The sequence below is a fragment of the Eretmochelys imbricata genome, chromosome 2 (assembly GCF_965152235.1).
Source record: "Eretmochelys imbricata isolate rEreImb1 chromosome 2, rEreImb1.hap1, whole genome shotgun sequence".
Taxonomy (NCBI): domain Eukaryota; kingdom Metazoa; phylum Chordata; order Testudines; family Cheloniidae; genus Eretmochelys; species Eretmochelys imbricata.
The window spans coordinates 51,358,874-51,373,944 of record NC_135573.1 but is presented as its reverse complement, the minus strand read 5'-3'; the positions used below and the strand labels follow the sequence as shown (position 1 = coordinate 51,373,944).

Sequence of the window (15,071 nt, the reverse complement as noted above, 5' to 3'; positions counted from 1 at the left end):
CAGCTCCGATGTCTTGGTGACATCTAGTACAATGGAACCTCAATTATCTGAACTCCAGTTAACGAAAATGCTGATCTCCAAAAGTTGGAATAGTCCCCTAAGGTTTGGCTTCAGTTCTTAAAGCTTAAAGGACTGATTCTTATCAGTAATTTACATCCAGTTAGGCCCCTTTACATTGCCAGATTTCTACTGAAAACAATGGAAGTTAAGAGCCTAAACCTGCAAAGTTTGTAAGTGTCACAGGGGAGAGGCTTTTTACTGCATATACTACAGGCTCCTAGACCAATAATACCTTTTGTCCTTGAACCCTGTTACGTTCAAATGCTTAACGTTGCACTGTAAATAGTGATTCGTAGCAAAGAAATCATGCTTTGGGCACACAACCTAGCAGTGCTTAAGAATACTGTAAAGAAACGCCTATGGTAGCCACCATGTTCCCCTAATTAGAAACCACCAATGTGCATCCTGCTGGATCTTATGGGACACGCTGGCCAGTGGCTTTTATCAAAGGTGGTGAGTTAATAGCGATAAGTCCTTCTGGAAGGTGGGCACCATGAAGTAAAAACTACTATTAAGAGCTGTAAAACCTGCACAGATTTTGTGTATTGGGGTGATTTTGTTTGTATTAAATTGTTTTGGACAAAGATTAATAAAGAAATATACAGTCTGTACCAAATTCTTAGCAGTTGTAAATGGCATAACTTTTGAAGTCAGTAGATCGATGCTGATTTGCACCAGCTGAGTATATAGCCTTAAGTGTTGTTTCACTAACATGAAATGGAAATTCTACTTTGTGTAGAAAAATAGTTTGGTAAATGGATTGCAGAGTTGTGTAGTTTGACATACTGCCCTTAAGAATCACTGGTGTTAGTATCTGGATTTCCCCTGCAAATGCTGCATTTCCGACACTAGGCTCTTGTCTATAGTTTAGAAGATCAGATCTAATTCTCTACTGGTGGTCGCAATGGTGGAAGCTATTGTGTAGCGAAAGCAGAGGCATTTTTATCACTCTGCTTCATCTCTCCTTGATTTAGTTTTCATGATGTAGCTCTCCAAATGCCTGTCTAACCTATTACTTGTAACATTGCCACCCCCAGTGAAGCTGAAGTGGTGGAGAATTGAAGATGCAAATTTTCCTAGTGTAGCTGCAATGGTAACTTTGCCTGCCTCTCTCTTTCCTCTCCACGTAAGCCTAACAGTTTAGCAATCCATTCATTTCATGCTAGTTATCTGTGTAAAACCAAACCAAAAAAAAATGTGGCTTTAGGAAACTGTTGGAGCAAGGCTGATCCAGTGGTTATGGCACTGGCCTAGACTGTTCTGCCACAGACTTCCTGTGTGACCCTGGGCAAGTTGTTTAGCCTTGGTGCCTCAGTTTCCCATCTGTAAAATGAGGATGATAGTAGAGCTGGAAAAAAAAATTTCACCTAAAACTCTTGTTTGGAGAAAAAAGCAGATTCAGTGACACTGAAACCTTTTTGGAATTCATGTCCATTTCATCAAAATGTTTCAGTTGAAAAAAATAAAAAAAATTTGTTCTGACATTTTCACAATGAAGTGTTTTTGTTTTTGTTTTTTTTGGGGGGGGGGGGGTTGGTTCAAAACAACTTTGTTTCGGAGTTTCTTTTAATTTTCATAAGCCACAAAATTTTAAAATGGTTGAAATCAAAGCAGTGTTTTGATTTTTGTTAGAACAAAACATTTCATTTGACGAGAAATAATTAATTATATATCTATAATCTATATATTTTTTTTCAATGTGCTGGAAATGTTGAAAAATTTCATTTTTGGTTTGATCCAAAATCTTTTTTTTTTCTGGAATTACCCATGAACTGCAAAATCCATTATTCACACAGCTCTAGATAATAGCACTTCCCTATCTCACAAAGGTGCTGTGAGGACAAATGCAATCAAGACTGCAAGGTGCTCTGATAGTAAGGTAATGAAGACCCTGTAAGTAGTATAACTAGATAGCCCAAGTGATACTCTGCTGAGCCACACTCAGGCTGAAGCATAGTGCACCTGTTTTTGAGAGCTTCTGAGCCCTGGTAGCTGCCACTCACTTCACTGGGAGCTGCAGGTACTCAGAATTTCTTAGGAGCAGACTAGTGTTAATGTAAGAGCTTGCGGTTTCCTGAAGAAAACATAGTTCTGTTCCTGGTTAAATTGGTGTGACATTTATTTCCTCAGATTATACTCTGATTCTTCCTGCCTGACTCTATTCTTTTTCTGAAATCTTTGGAATGGAGAACATCCTTTTTCAGCCTTTCTGTGAAGTAAGTTTATCTCCTCTGTTCACTTTCTTTGCTTTTTGATGTCATTTTATTCGTTTAGTCCATTACAGCTGGGTTATTTATTATACAGTAGCATTTCTGAGAAGATTTTCAATACAATTCTACCATCTACTTGTAACACAGTTACAAATGTTTAAGGAGTCCTATGTCTATCCAATAAGGGGGTGTGGGGGTGACCCTAAATCAATTGAACATTATATCTGAGACTTGGAATCTACAAAATCTAGACATTCAAATCTGAGATTCACAGGGAAGCTTTAACTCCCTTGCCTCTAGGTATTGTGATGCTGCCTCTTATGTACATGATCACGTAATATTGGGGGCAATGTGATAACTAGCAAATGTGGCATTCAGTTCACAAATATGAGTTAATCAAGTGGCGGCATGGGAATGTTGTATATCTTGGGTAATGTGGAAGAGGTGAATAAATTGATTTGTTACGAAGTGATGCATTCTATAAGTGCATAGTGGGAAAGCTAAATTCAGTGAGTTAATAAAGATGGCATGTTACATTTATAAAGGCAGGCAGCTAAATATGTGAAAAATAAAGAATTCTCTCTCTTATGGTTTCTACTTGGAAGGAGTCCCCCTCCACCTTCAACAAAGAACCTTCTGGCTGTCAAAAATAACTGCTCTGCACGTAGAGCTAATCCATAGTCTGTATGAACAGTCACTGATACTAGGGTGACCAGCTGTCCTGTTTTTAAAGGGACAGTCCCATATTTAAACCCTCCTGCAGGTATCTGGACTTTTTCTTAAAAATGGGCAAATTATCCCATATTTTCTGTCTTTCCTCCCCCCTTCCCTCCCGCTCCACACACACATACACATCACTAGGAGGCAGGTCCTGCTGCTGGCCAGATCCCTGCTTGCCAGCCGCCTGCCCATCAGCAGTGAGTGTGGGAGTCCTATGGCCAACGATGGGGGTGGGTATGCCAGGCTGGTGGTGGGACAAAGATGCAGGGCGTAGGGCCAGCCGCTCCCCCTGCTGGTCTGTCAGCGCAGCCACCACTGTGTGCCAGCTCTTGGCCAGCAGGGACCCCCCCACCCCATTCTGTTTCCAGCTGGCACTGGCTGCGAGCTGCAGTGGTTGGTGAGTGCGGGCAGGTGTCAGGTGGCGGCTGGTTACGTGTTGCCTCTGCTGCCCACCCATTGGCCCTTTACATGCTTCCCCTCTCACTCTCCACTCCCTGCTTTGCCCCTTTGCACCCCTGCCCCTGCTCCTCCATATCTCCTCCTGGCGGGGTGCATCTCACTCCCAGCTCTGGGCGGAGAACCAGCCCCTGGTTGGAGTGCTCAGCTCACCAGCAGCCTGGCCGGCAGGCTCCTTCCTTCCCCCCACTGCCTCTGGCTGGGCTGGCACCCCAGGAAAGCCCAAGACCCTCCAGCTCGGGGCACTGGCCAGGAGGAGCTGAGCCCTGCATATGCCAAAGCCCCACACAGCGCTGGCATGGGGAAACCTCTCTGCTCCTCAGCTAAGCTCTGGAGTGGCGAGTACTGCTCCCAGGAAGTGCAGGGCTGTTCCAGCCCCTAGGTATCCTCTCCTGCTGAGCCACCTCTCTGGCCTGGTTCGCTGAAGCCCTTGCCGTCAGCTTCCCTGGGCCCTGCTGCACAGTGCATCCTTAGGGCTTAACCCAGAGGTGGACAAACGTTTTGGCCTGAGGGCCATATCTGGATATGGAAATTGTATGGCCCACCTACATGCTCAAGAAATTGGGGTTGGGGTGCAGGAGGGGATGACAGCTCTGGCTGCAGGTGTGGGCTCTGGGGTGGGGCCAGAAATGAGGAGTTCAGGGTGTGGGAGGGGGCTCCGGGCTAGTGCAGAGGGTTGGGGTACGGTTGGCAGTGAGGACTCTGGCTGGCAGTGTGGGCTTTGGGGTGGGGCTGGGGATGAGGGGTTTGGGGTGTAGGAAGGTGCTCCAGGCTAGGATTGAGAGTTTTGGAGGGCTGAGGCAGGAGGTTGGGGCATGGGAGGGCCTCAGGGATGCAGGATCTGGGCAGCACTTACCTTAAGCAGCTCCAGGAAGTAGCGGCATGTCCCCCGGCTGGCTCCTACGTGGAGGCATGGCAAGGCAGCTCTGTGCGCTACCCCATCCGCAGGCACCACCTCTGTAGCACTAGCCACAGTTTCTGGCCAATGGGAGCTGCGGGGGCGGCGCTTGGGGCGGGGACAGCATGCGGAGCCCCCTGGCTGCACCTATGTGTAGAAGGGGGGACATGCTGCTACTTCCAGGAGCTGCTTAAGGTAAGTGCTGCCCCCAACCCTGCTCCCCAGCTGGAGCACGGTAGCAGGGCAAGCTCCAGACCCCACTCCTCAGTGGGAGCTCAAGGGCTGGATTAAATCAGCTGACGGGACAAATGTGGCCCGCGGGCTGTAATTTGCCCACCCCTGGTTTACCCTCTTCCTGTCTGTGCTGCAGCCGGAGGCGGCCGAGTTATGTCTGTGTCCAGCAGCAGCCTGGAGGTGTGAGCTGCCTTTTGACACCGTGTGGGCAGGAAGGGACAAGCTACTTCCAGCCACACAGGAGCGGTGGGGAGGCGGGGAAGAGAAGCTGTGCAAAGACACAGGCCAGGTCATCCCTTCGCCCCCTCCTCCTCCCTTGTAGATGGAAGCAGCTCCCGTACAGTGCCGAAAGGCTGCTGCTAGCCACGTTCTGGTGTGAACCCTGGCAGAAATCTGGGATGGGGAGCGTGTGACCTTGCATACCCGCCCCCCTCCCTCCCCCCACGTGTTGCCTTAAGAAGATGCGGTGCTAGGTACCAGGAGAGGCAAGTCTGTCCCATGGGCCCAGCCAGGCATGGAGGGCGGAGAGCACTGGGCAGGGAGGGTCAGGTCAGTTGGTCACCTCCCCTCCCATGTGAGAGAGGTGTACGGGAGTGTCTCTCTCACCCTTCCCCATGTGTGTGGTGGGGTAGGGGAGTGTGTGTTATTCCTCTCAGCCCTTTGTAGGGATAACTTGATCCCTTCCCAGCTGGGTCTGATAAATCCCCCACTGTCTGGTCTTAAAGGGGCAGACTAGCCTGCTACAGGCTGCTGGAGAGACGGAAGTGAGAGAGTGCCTGTAAGAAGACAGCTATCCACACCTGGGCCTGAATGAAACCCCTCCTCAAGCCCAGTATGGGTCATCTTTTCTTGTGTTTTTGCTTATGCCTTACGGTATTTTTATGCTGCTCTGCTCCCACTGAAAAATCCTGTTTGTTGCTATATTATTTCAGCTGAGTCACAGAGATAGCAGGGAGTGGCTGAACCTTGCTGGTGGCCTGGATGTAAGGGTCAGGGATTGGCCCCTACAACAGTTTTGACAAATAGATCCATCTAAAGCATGTTGATCCCCAAAGAAATCTGACTCTGCCCTCTCAGCTAGCTGACCTGTTTGGCTAGGTGACTCAGGATTTCTCTTTATCCTCCCACTTCCCAGTTCTGGAATGGGCTTTGAAGGAGCAACACTGACAGAGACACCATCTGTCACATGATAGTGTCGCTCTCTCCATCTTTTGTTTTACCTATTTTTCTTTCCTGTTTTCCATCCTCCTTTTCCTTCCTTTTCCTATTTCCTCCTTTGCCTGTTGTTTTCCAGCCCCTCTCTGATGTGGCTCCTTTTCCTCCCGTCTTGTCCTGTTTTATGCTTTGACAGGGTGAAACTCAGTGCCTCCTGCAACGGAGGAAGAAGCTGCCTCTGGACTCCAGGCAATGCTGCTTCTCTCTGATGCACAAGAGGTGATAGCCTATTTCCGCAGAGTAAATTTGTGCAATAGCAGAGCGGGCAGGCAGACCACTGAGCAGTGCATTTGATGGAGTGGGTCTCATTTTCATAGAATCATAGAATATCAGGGTTGGAAGGGACCTTAGGAGGTCATCTAGTCCAACCCCCTGCTCAAAAGCAGGACCCATACCCAATTAAATCATCCCAGCCAGGGCTTTGTCAAGCCTGACCTTAAAAACTTCTAAGGAAGGAGATTCCACCACCTCCCTAGGCAACGCATTCCAGTGTTTCACCACCCTCCTAGTGAAAAAGTTTTTCCTAATATCCAACCTAAACCTCCCCCACTGCAACTTGAGACCATTACTCCTTGTCCTGTCCTCTTCCACCACTGAGAATAGTCTAGAACCATCCTCTCTGGAACTACCTCTCAGGTAGTTGAAAGCAGCTATCAAATGCCCCCTCATTCTTCTCTTCTGCAGACTAAACAATCCCAGTTCCCTCAGCCTCTCCTCATAACTCATGTGTTCCAGACCCCTAATCATTTTTGTTGCCCTTCACTGGACTCTCTCCAATTTATCCACATCCTTCTTGTAGTGTGGGGCCCAAAACTGGACACAGTACTCCAGATGAGGCCTCACCAATGTCGAATAGAGGGGGACGATCACGTCCCTCGATCTGCTCGCTATGCCCCTACTTATACATCCCAAAATGCCATTGGCCTTCTTGGCAACAAGGGCACACTGCTGGCTCATATCCAGCTTCTCGTCCACTGTCACCCCTAGGTCCTTTTCCGCAGAACTGCTGCCTAGCCATTCGGTCCCTAGTCTGTAGCTGTGCATTGGGTTCTTCCATCCTAAGTGCAGGACCCTGCACTTATCCTTATTGAACCTCATCAGATTTCTTTTGGCTCAATCCTCCAATTTGTCTAGGTCCCTATGAATCCTATCCCTGCCCTCCAGCATATCTACCACTCCTCCCAGTTTAGTATCATCCGCAAATTTGCTGAGAGTGCAATCCACACCATCCTCCAGATCATTTATGAAGATATTGAACAAAACCGGCCCCAGGACCGACCTCTGGGGCACTCCATTTGACACCAGCTGCCAACTAGACATGGAGCCATTGATCACTACCCGTTGAGCCCAACAATCTAGCCAACTTTCTACCCACCTTATAGTGCATTCATCCAGCCCATACTTCCTTAACTTGCTGACAAGAATACTGTGGGAGACAGTGTCAAAAGCTTTGCTAAAGTCAAGATACAATACATCCACTGCTTTCCCTTCATCCACAGAACCAGTAATCTCATCATAGAAGGCGATTAGATTAGTCAGGCATGACCTTCCCTTGGTGAATCCATGCTGACTGTTCCTGATCACTTTCCTCTCATGTAAGTGCTTCAGGATTGATTCTTTGAGGACCTGCTCCATGATTTTTCCGGGGACTGAAGTGACTGGCCTGTAGTTCCCAGGATCCTCCTTCTTCCCTTTTTTAAAGATTGGCACTACATTAGCCTTTTTCCAGTCATCCAGGACTTCCCCCGTTCGCCATGAGTTTTCAAAGATAACGGCCAATGGCTCTGCAATCACAGCCGCCAGTTCCTTTAGCACTCTCGGATGCAACTCATCCGGCCCCATGGACTTGTGCACGTCCAGTTTTTCTAAATAGTCCCTAACCACCTCTTTCTCCACAGAGGGCTGGCCATCTATTCCCCATGTTGTGATGCCCAGCACAGCAGTCTGGGAGCTGACCTTGTTCGTGAAGACAGAGGCAAAAAAAGCATTGAGTACATTAGCTTTTTCCACATCCTCCGTCACTAGGTTGCCTCCCTCATTCATTAAAGGGCCCACACTTTCCTTGGCTTTCTTCTTGTTGCCAACATACCTGAAGAAACCCTTCTTGTTACTCTTAACATCTCTCGCTAGCTGCAGCTCCAGGTGCGATTTGGCCCTCCTAATTTCATTCCTACATGCCCGAGCAATATTTTTATACTCTTCCCTGGTCATATGTCCAACCTTCCACTTCTTGTAAGCTTCTTTTTTATGCTTAAGATCTGCTAGGATTTCACCGTTAAGCCAAGCTGGTCGCCTGCCATATTTACTATTCTTTCGACACATCGGGATGGTTTGTCCCTGTAACCTCAACAGGGATTCCTTGAAATACAGCCAGGTCTCCTGGACTCCTTTCCCCTTCATGTTAGTCCCCCAGGGGATCCTACCCATCCGTTCCCTGAGGGAGTCGAAGTCTGCTTTCCTGAAGTCCAGGGTCCGTATCCTGCTGCTTACCTTTCTTCCCTGTGTCAGGATCCTGAACTCAACCAACTCATGGTCACTGCCTCCCAGATTCCCATCCACTTTTGCTTCCCCTACTAATTCTTCCCGGTTTGTGAGCAGCAGGTCAAGAAAAGCTCCCCCCCTAGTTGGCTCCTCTAGCACTTGCACCAGGAAATTGTCCCCTACGCTTTCCAAAAACTTCCTGGATTGTCTATGCACCGCTGTAGTGCTCTCCCAGCAGATATCAGGAAAATTAAAGTCACCCATGAGAACCAGGGCATGCGATCTAGTAGCTTCTGCGAGCTGCCAGAAGAAAGCCTCATCCCCCTGGTCCGGTGGTCTATAGCAGACTCCCACCACTACATCACTCCTGCTGCTCACACTTCTAAACTTAATCCAGAGACGCTCAGGTTTTTCTGCAGTATCGTACCAGAGCTCTGAGCAGTCATACTGCTCCCTTACATACAGTGCTACTCCCCCACCTTTTCTGCCCTGCCTGTCCTTCCTGAACAGTTTATAACCATCCATGACAGTACTCCAGTCATGTGAGTTATCCCACCAAGTCTCTGTTATTCCAATCATGTCATAATTCCTTGACATCACCAGGACCTCCAGTTCTCCCTGCTTGTTTCCAAGGCTTTGTGCATTCGTATATAAGCACTTGAGATAACCTGCTGATCGCCCCTCATTCTCAGTATGAGGCAGGAGCCCTCCCCTCACAGACATTCCTGCCTGTGCTTCCTCCCAGTATCCTGCTTTCCCACTTACCTCAGGGCTTTGGTCTCCTTCCCCCGGTGAACCTAGTTTAAAGCCCTCCTCACTAGGTTAGCCAGCCTGCTCGCAAAGATGCTCTTCCCTCTCTTTGTAAGGTGGAGCCCGTCTCTGCCCAGCACTCCTTCATGGAACACCATTGCATGGTCAAAGAATCCAAAGCCTTCTCTCCGACACCACCTGCGTAGCCATTCGTTGACTTCCACTATTCGACGGTCCCTACCCAGGCCTTTTCCTTCCACGGGGAAGATGGACGAGAACACCACTTGCGCCTCAAACTCCTTTATCCTTCTTCCCAGAGCCACGTAGTCCGCAGTGATCCGCTCAAGGTCATTCTTGGCAGTATCATTGGTGCCCACGTGGAGAAGCAGGAAGGGGTAGCGATCAGAGGGCTTGATGAGTCTCGGCAGTCTCTCCTTCACATCACGAATCTTAGCCCCTGGCAAGCAGCAGACTTCTCGGTTTTCCTGGTCAGGGCGGCAGATAGATGACTCAGTCCCCCGGAGTAGAGAGTCCCCGACCACCACCACCCGCCTCCTTCTCTTGGGAGTGGTGGTCGCGGAACCCCCCATCTCAGGACAGCGCATCTCATGCCTTCCAACCAGCGGAGTCTCCTTCTGCTTTCTCCCCCCAGACATATCATCTGGTCCACTCTCCGCAACGGTACCTGTGGAGAGAACATGAAAGCGGTTAGTTACCTGTGTCCGCGTTGCTGGAACCCGGACATTCCCCCTTCTTCTTCTGGAGGTCACATGTTGCCAAGCTTCTTTACTGGCCTCTTGGCTCCGCTGTGCAACCTGCTCTAAATCTTTAGAGCTTTGTGCCCGTAGAAGCATATCCTGACTTTTGTCCAGAAAATCCTCCGTTTCTCGTATGCAACGCAGGGTCGTTACCTGTTGCTCCAGACCTTCAATCTTCTCTTCCAGTTTGGAGACCAGCTTGCACTTTGTACAGACAAAGTCACTTCTGTCCTGTGGAAGAAAGACAAACATGGCACATCCAGTGCAGGTCACAATAGCTGAACCCCTCCCTTCCATACCACCTTCTTACTATAAGCTTCCTCAGAGAAGTTGGCAAGATGTAAGCCTCACTGGGCTCACTCCAGGCAAACTCCTGCTGTGTGCTGCTCAGCTGGTTCGCCGCTGCTCAGCTGGTTCGCGAAGCTCTGGCTATTTTTAAACAGCCAGGCTCCCCTGAAACAAACAGACAGCCCCAGTGCCCGCCCCCTGCAGGCTACCAGCCAATCAGACGCTCGCTCAGGCTCTCACACTGCCGTCCCAGCAAACACACGCTTGGATACTTACTTAGCAATCACACACTCGGATACTCACCAATCCCAGGCAAACTCCTGCTGTGTGCTGCTCTGCTGTCCCCCGCTGCTCAGCTGGTTCGCCGCCGCTCAGCTGGTTCGCGAAGCTCTGGCTATTTTTATTTTCCCTTTGTTTATGTTTATGTGCCAGTGCTTATAGATAACAGCTTAAAATAAGGAAAGAGAATGTGAATTCTTAATGTCTCCTACATTATATCCTGTTCCATTTACACTGTTCACTGTCACTGAATCTCATGTGTGCATTTCAGTCTGAAAAGACAGTTAACTGTGTCCCTTCTGATTACACAATAGCTGCATTACAAGCCCTGAAGAGAAAAAAGAGGTACGAGAAACAGTTGAGTCAAATTGATGGGACGCTCTCCACCATCGAGTTCCAGCGGGAAGCGTTGGAAAATTCCCACACCAACACAGAAGTGTTCAAGAATATGGGCTATGCAGCACAAGCAATGAAAAAAGTGCATGAAAATATGTAAGTGCATTCTGTCCACTTCCACAGAAGGGGTTTCAGTGCTGTAAAACTCACCCTCTGACGGTATGGGTTAAATGTTTTCATTTCACTGAGAAACCTGGTTCTGATTTTGTTTTTGTTAATGTTTGGGGAATGTTCCTGATAGTGTAATGTTACATTTGGAAGAAAAATAGCTTGTCTTAACAGCAAATCTGAAAGGTTGCCCTACTGTCCTATGAAATACACAGGGATGTTATTAGGTGTGAATTGCCTTTGGGAGGCGCTCAGGGCAGAGAGAGCAACAGAAGAATAGCACTTAGAGGAGCAATATGGACTCTTCTTTCTTAAATCTCTAAATGGCTGTGTAATTCATATTTTTAAAGGCGTCCTAATTCGACCCCAGTTTAGCAGAACTACTCATGTGCTTAAAGCCTGTTGAAGTAAAATCAGTTCTATTCAATATGGGTTCTTATACTCTTCCCCCCGTGCCCAGTGCATTAACCTCTGCCATGTTTGACTTGTCAACTTCTCACATGTTTAGTACCTTGCTGAATTGGCACCTTAAATTGGAGACTTTCTGTATTCAGAGTTTTTAGTAATAAAGGGACCAGAACCTTTTCAGATTAGGGTTTCCCAAGGCAGACATGGTCTAAAAATGTGTATTTTAAAAACAGTTTAAATACTATTTCTCTAGGGACCTAGACAAAATTGATTCTTTGATGGATGATATCACTGAACAGCAAGCGGTTGCCCAGGAGATCTCGGAAGCTATTTCAAACCGAGTTGGGTTTGGTGATGAGTTTGATGAGGTTCGTATTGCAATAAAGTCAAGGGTAAAAGTTGTATCAGCCTGATACAGTGATTTTTTTTTTAAAGCCTTTTTCCCATGCAAGTTGTGACTGTCAAATTGCTTAAATATATTTAATCATTTATAAAATGTATTTAGATATGTTTAAAAGAAGCTTTGATCTCACAGACTCTCTCTCCATGTTCTTACCCTGTATGTGTGGACATAACTGAAATGTGTGATTTGCAGTGCTCCAAACAGATGCACACTTGACTGGGTGTATATCTGGAGCACTGCACATCAGCATTTGTATGGCACATTGCACTGTTTGCAACGCTAAACACTCAGGGTCAGACTTTGAAAGGTATTTAGGTGCTTAAAGATGCAGATATGCACTGAGCAGGATTTTCAGAAGTGCCTGAGTGGGTTATGTGCCAAACTTTCTAATTGACTCCAATGCAACTAGGCACATAACCTGTTCAGGTGCTTTTGAAAATCCCCATAGGCATCTATTTGCATCGTTGGGCACCTAACCTTTTGAAAATCTACACCTTAGGGCTTTATCCAATGCCTGTTGACCTCAATAGGAGGCCTCCTGTTGACTTTGGGCACTTAATCAGGCCCTTAATTATTTCTAAATCAAGTTTTTTTTCAAATGTGAAAAATACTAATGCTCACTGAGGGCCTAAGGGTCTGATCTTGTGAAGTGATAAGTATTGAAATAAATGGAAGGCAGCAACTGATTCTTGAAAGCACTCAGCACCTCTTGGAATCAGGCTCAAAGTCCATGGCAAGCTGGAAGATTTTTATGTATTGATTTTGATTTTGAAATGATGAGCACTAAAAATTGTTTAAACAGTGTCCAAAGCGGTAAAAATAACTAGTCACTTTTGCCACCCCAGCTGAAAACAAGCATACAGCATTCCAGTCTTACAGAGAGAGAGAGAATTTTTCAAACCTTTTAATACATGCCTGAAAAAAATACCCTTCCTTTGTGTTTGATATTTTTTTTGCTTGGTTCTTCAATATTTAGCCTTTCGGTGGCTTGTTAAAGAAACCTATTGTTTGTTTTTGTTTTTTGTTTTGTTTTTTTCCATTAACTTCTGTTAAGTGAAAAGACGGGCAATGTAATCTGTCTTCTTTAGAGGCCTTTAAACCACAACTGGATGTCTCTCAAAGATGTGTTATGGTCTTGATGCAGAAATTACCGGGGGGAGGTTCTGTGGCCTGTATTAGGCAGGAGGTCAGATTAAATGATCATAAGCATCCTTTCTGGTCTTAATTAGAGCCTGTTGGGAATGTTTTGACAAAACATTAATCCATCAAAATGTCCATTTGCCAAAACTTTTCACAGAAGAAGGGTCAGTTTAGAGAAATTTACTGTTTCTAAATTTTTAATTGACTTTTCATTTTGAAATTTAAGATAATTTGTATTATATAACAAAACACCAATGGGTTTGCCCATCCTTCTTGTTAAATTAAAACTGTTAGTTCAATTGCATCAGGTGAGATTTCTGGTAGAGATGGATAAGTATTAATGCTGTTATACAAGGCACTGGTAAGACCTCACTGGAATACTGTGTGCAATTCTGGTCACCCATGTTCAAGACTGTGTCACAAGAAATACTAGGATGATCAAGGGAATGGAGAACTATGTTCTGAGAGGAGACTGAGTATGTTTACACTGCAAAACAAACAAAAACAGCTGTGGCAGCAAAGCTCCAAGCCCAGGGTAACTGACTCAGGCTTGCACTATGGGGCTAAACACAGCAGTGGAGACGTTCCTTCTCGGTTTCATAACCCGGGAAGCAGCCTGCTATTTTTAGCCCCTGCAAGGCCAAGTTAGCTGATCCAGGTGTGGAGACTCCCCGCTTTTTGTTTTTTCAGTATAGACAAACCCTAAAAAAGCATGTCTCATTTAACTCAGCAAAACCAAGGCTGAGAGGATATTACAGCCCTCCATAAATACATAGGGATAAACCCCAGGAAGGGAGAAGAGCTAGTTAAGCTAAAGGACAATGTTGGCACAAGGACAAATGGTTATAAACTGGCCATGAATAAATTTGGGCTGGAAACTAGAAGAAGGTTTCTAACCATCAAGAGGAGAGTGATTCTGGAACAGCTGTCCAACAGGAGTTGTGGGGACAATCAACCTACCCGGTTTTAAGACTGCACTTAAGAGATTTATGAAATGGATTATATGATGGAGCTGCCTGAGCTAGCTGGAGACTGGACATGATGGCCCAAGAGATCCCTTCCTGTGCTATGTTCCTAATGGTACTTTGATAGTGATTGTGGTTTGAGATGCCCTTGATGTTAACTGAACACATTGCTTGAAATATAACTTTGCAAATGATGTCTTGCTTGCATTCAGGATGAGTTGATGGCAGAATTGGAGGAATTGGAGCAAGAAGAACTGAATAAGAAAATGACGGATGTCAGATTGCCAAGTGTCCCATCCACATCGCTGCCTTCCCGCCCTGGTAAGCTGCCTGCCATTTTAAATTTCCTGTAATTAAGCCATGTCCTGAGAGAGAAGGGGAAGAGAGTGAAAGCTCAAATGAAGCGTTTAACTCAGCTTTAACTTTTAATGTAGACTTCTTACCCATTTTTTGTGCCTGCTCACATGAAATATAATGAGGGTGTTTGGTTTGGTTCATGGAAATGTTTAGGATCAAATTCTCTGCAGGTGTAAATGGATGCATATCCATTGGCATTTGTTTGGCCTTTAACATAGGTGCAGAGGTATTTTCCAATGAATCATATAGGTAGGTAATGCAGAAGCAGGAAGTTTTCCCCCTTTCTAGCAATGCAGCCATTTGTTTCTTTTGAAATAGGAGGCTGACCTGGATTCAGAACATTTCATGAACACAGCTCCTTCTCCTTAACATGACAATGAGTTGAAATTTGCCACTGATATTGTATTTACCAGTGAAGGAAACAAAAGCTCCTATAAATTTAGAGACATAGCTTCAGTTCCTTTCCTTATGGGCCACGCTTGCTCCCTGAACAATCTCTTTCTGAAATTAATCAGTAGCTAATAACTAAGCACACAGCCCTTCTTTTTCTAGAGTCCCTCTGAACCATTTACTCTACAGTTAACTTTTATCCACTGAATTTTTTTACCTTGTTCCAGTGTTTAGGGCTCAAAATACCTCCCACTGAAGTCAGGGAGTTGAATCAGACCCATAATGTCCAGGGCTGTAAGTGAGCTACTGGTGAGAGCATAATGGCTGTGCATTTAGTCTGCCTACTCCCTGCGCTACCATATTTAGCTCCATATTTAGTAAACTGCTTTGAGATACCTCTAAGCTAACTAGCGTTACACAAATCCTGCTGCCAGTGAATAAAATGGTTCTGTTACTCGAGTCACTGATTATTGTTAATCTCTCACTGTAGCATCCTCCAGGAAGAGAGTCGAAGATGAAGATGATATGAAGCAGCTGGCGGCTTGGGCTTCGTAA

The 15,071-nt window shown here is 46.3% G+C and overlaps 1 protein-coding gene across 2 annotated transcripts in view; it reads left to right on the top strand.

Annotated features, from left to right (window-relative positions):
• CHMP4C (charged multivesicular body protein 4C) overlaps window positions 1-15,071 on the top strand; it is a 21,636-nt gene extending 6,565 nt beyond the window's left edge. The window contains exons 2-5 of one of the 2 annotated variants that reach the window (XM_077810083.1): window positions 10,664-10,841; window positions 11,515-11,629; window positions 13,982-14,090; window positions 15,007-15,071. In XM_077810083.1, coding sequence (XP_077666209.1) covers window positions 10,664-10,841; window positions 11,515-11,629; window positions 13,982-14,090; window positions 15,007-15,071 — 467 coding nt within the window. Of the gene's footprint in view, window positions 1-10,663; window positions 10,842-11,514; window positions 11,630-13,981; window positions 14,098-15,006 lie in introns of both variants that reach the window. The other variant, XM_077810084.1, reaches the window with a different exon arrangement.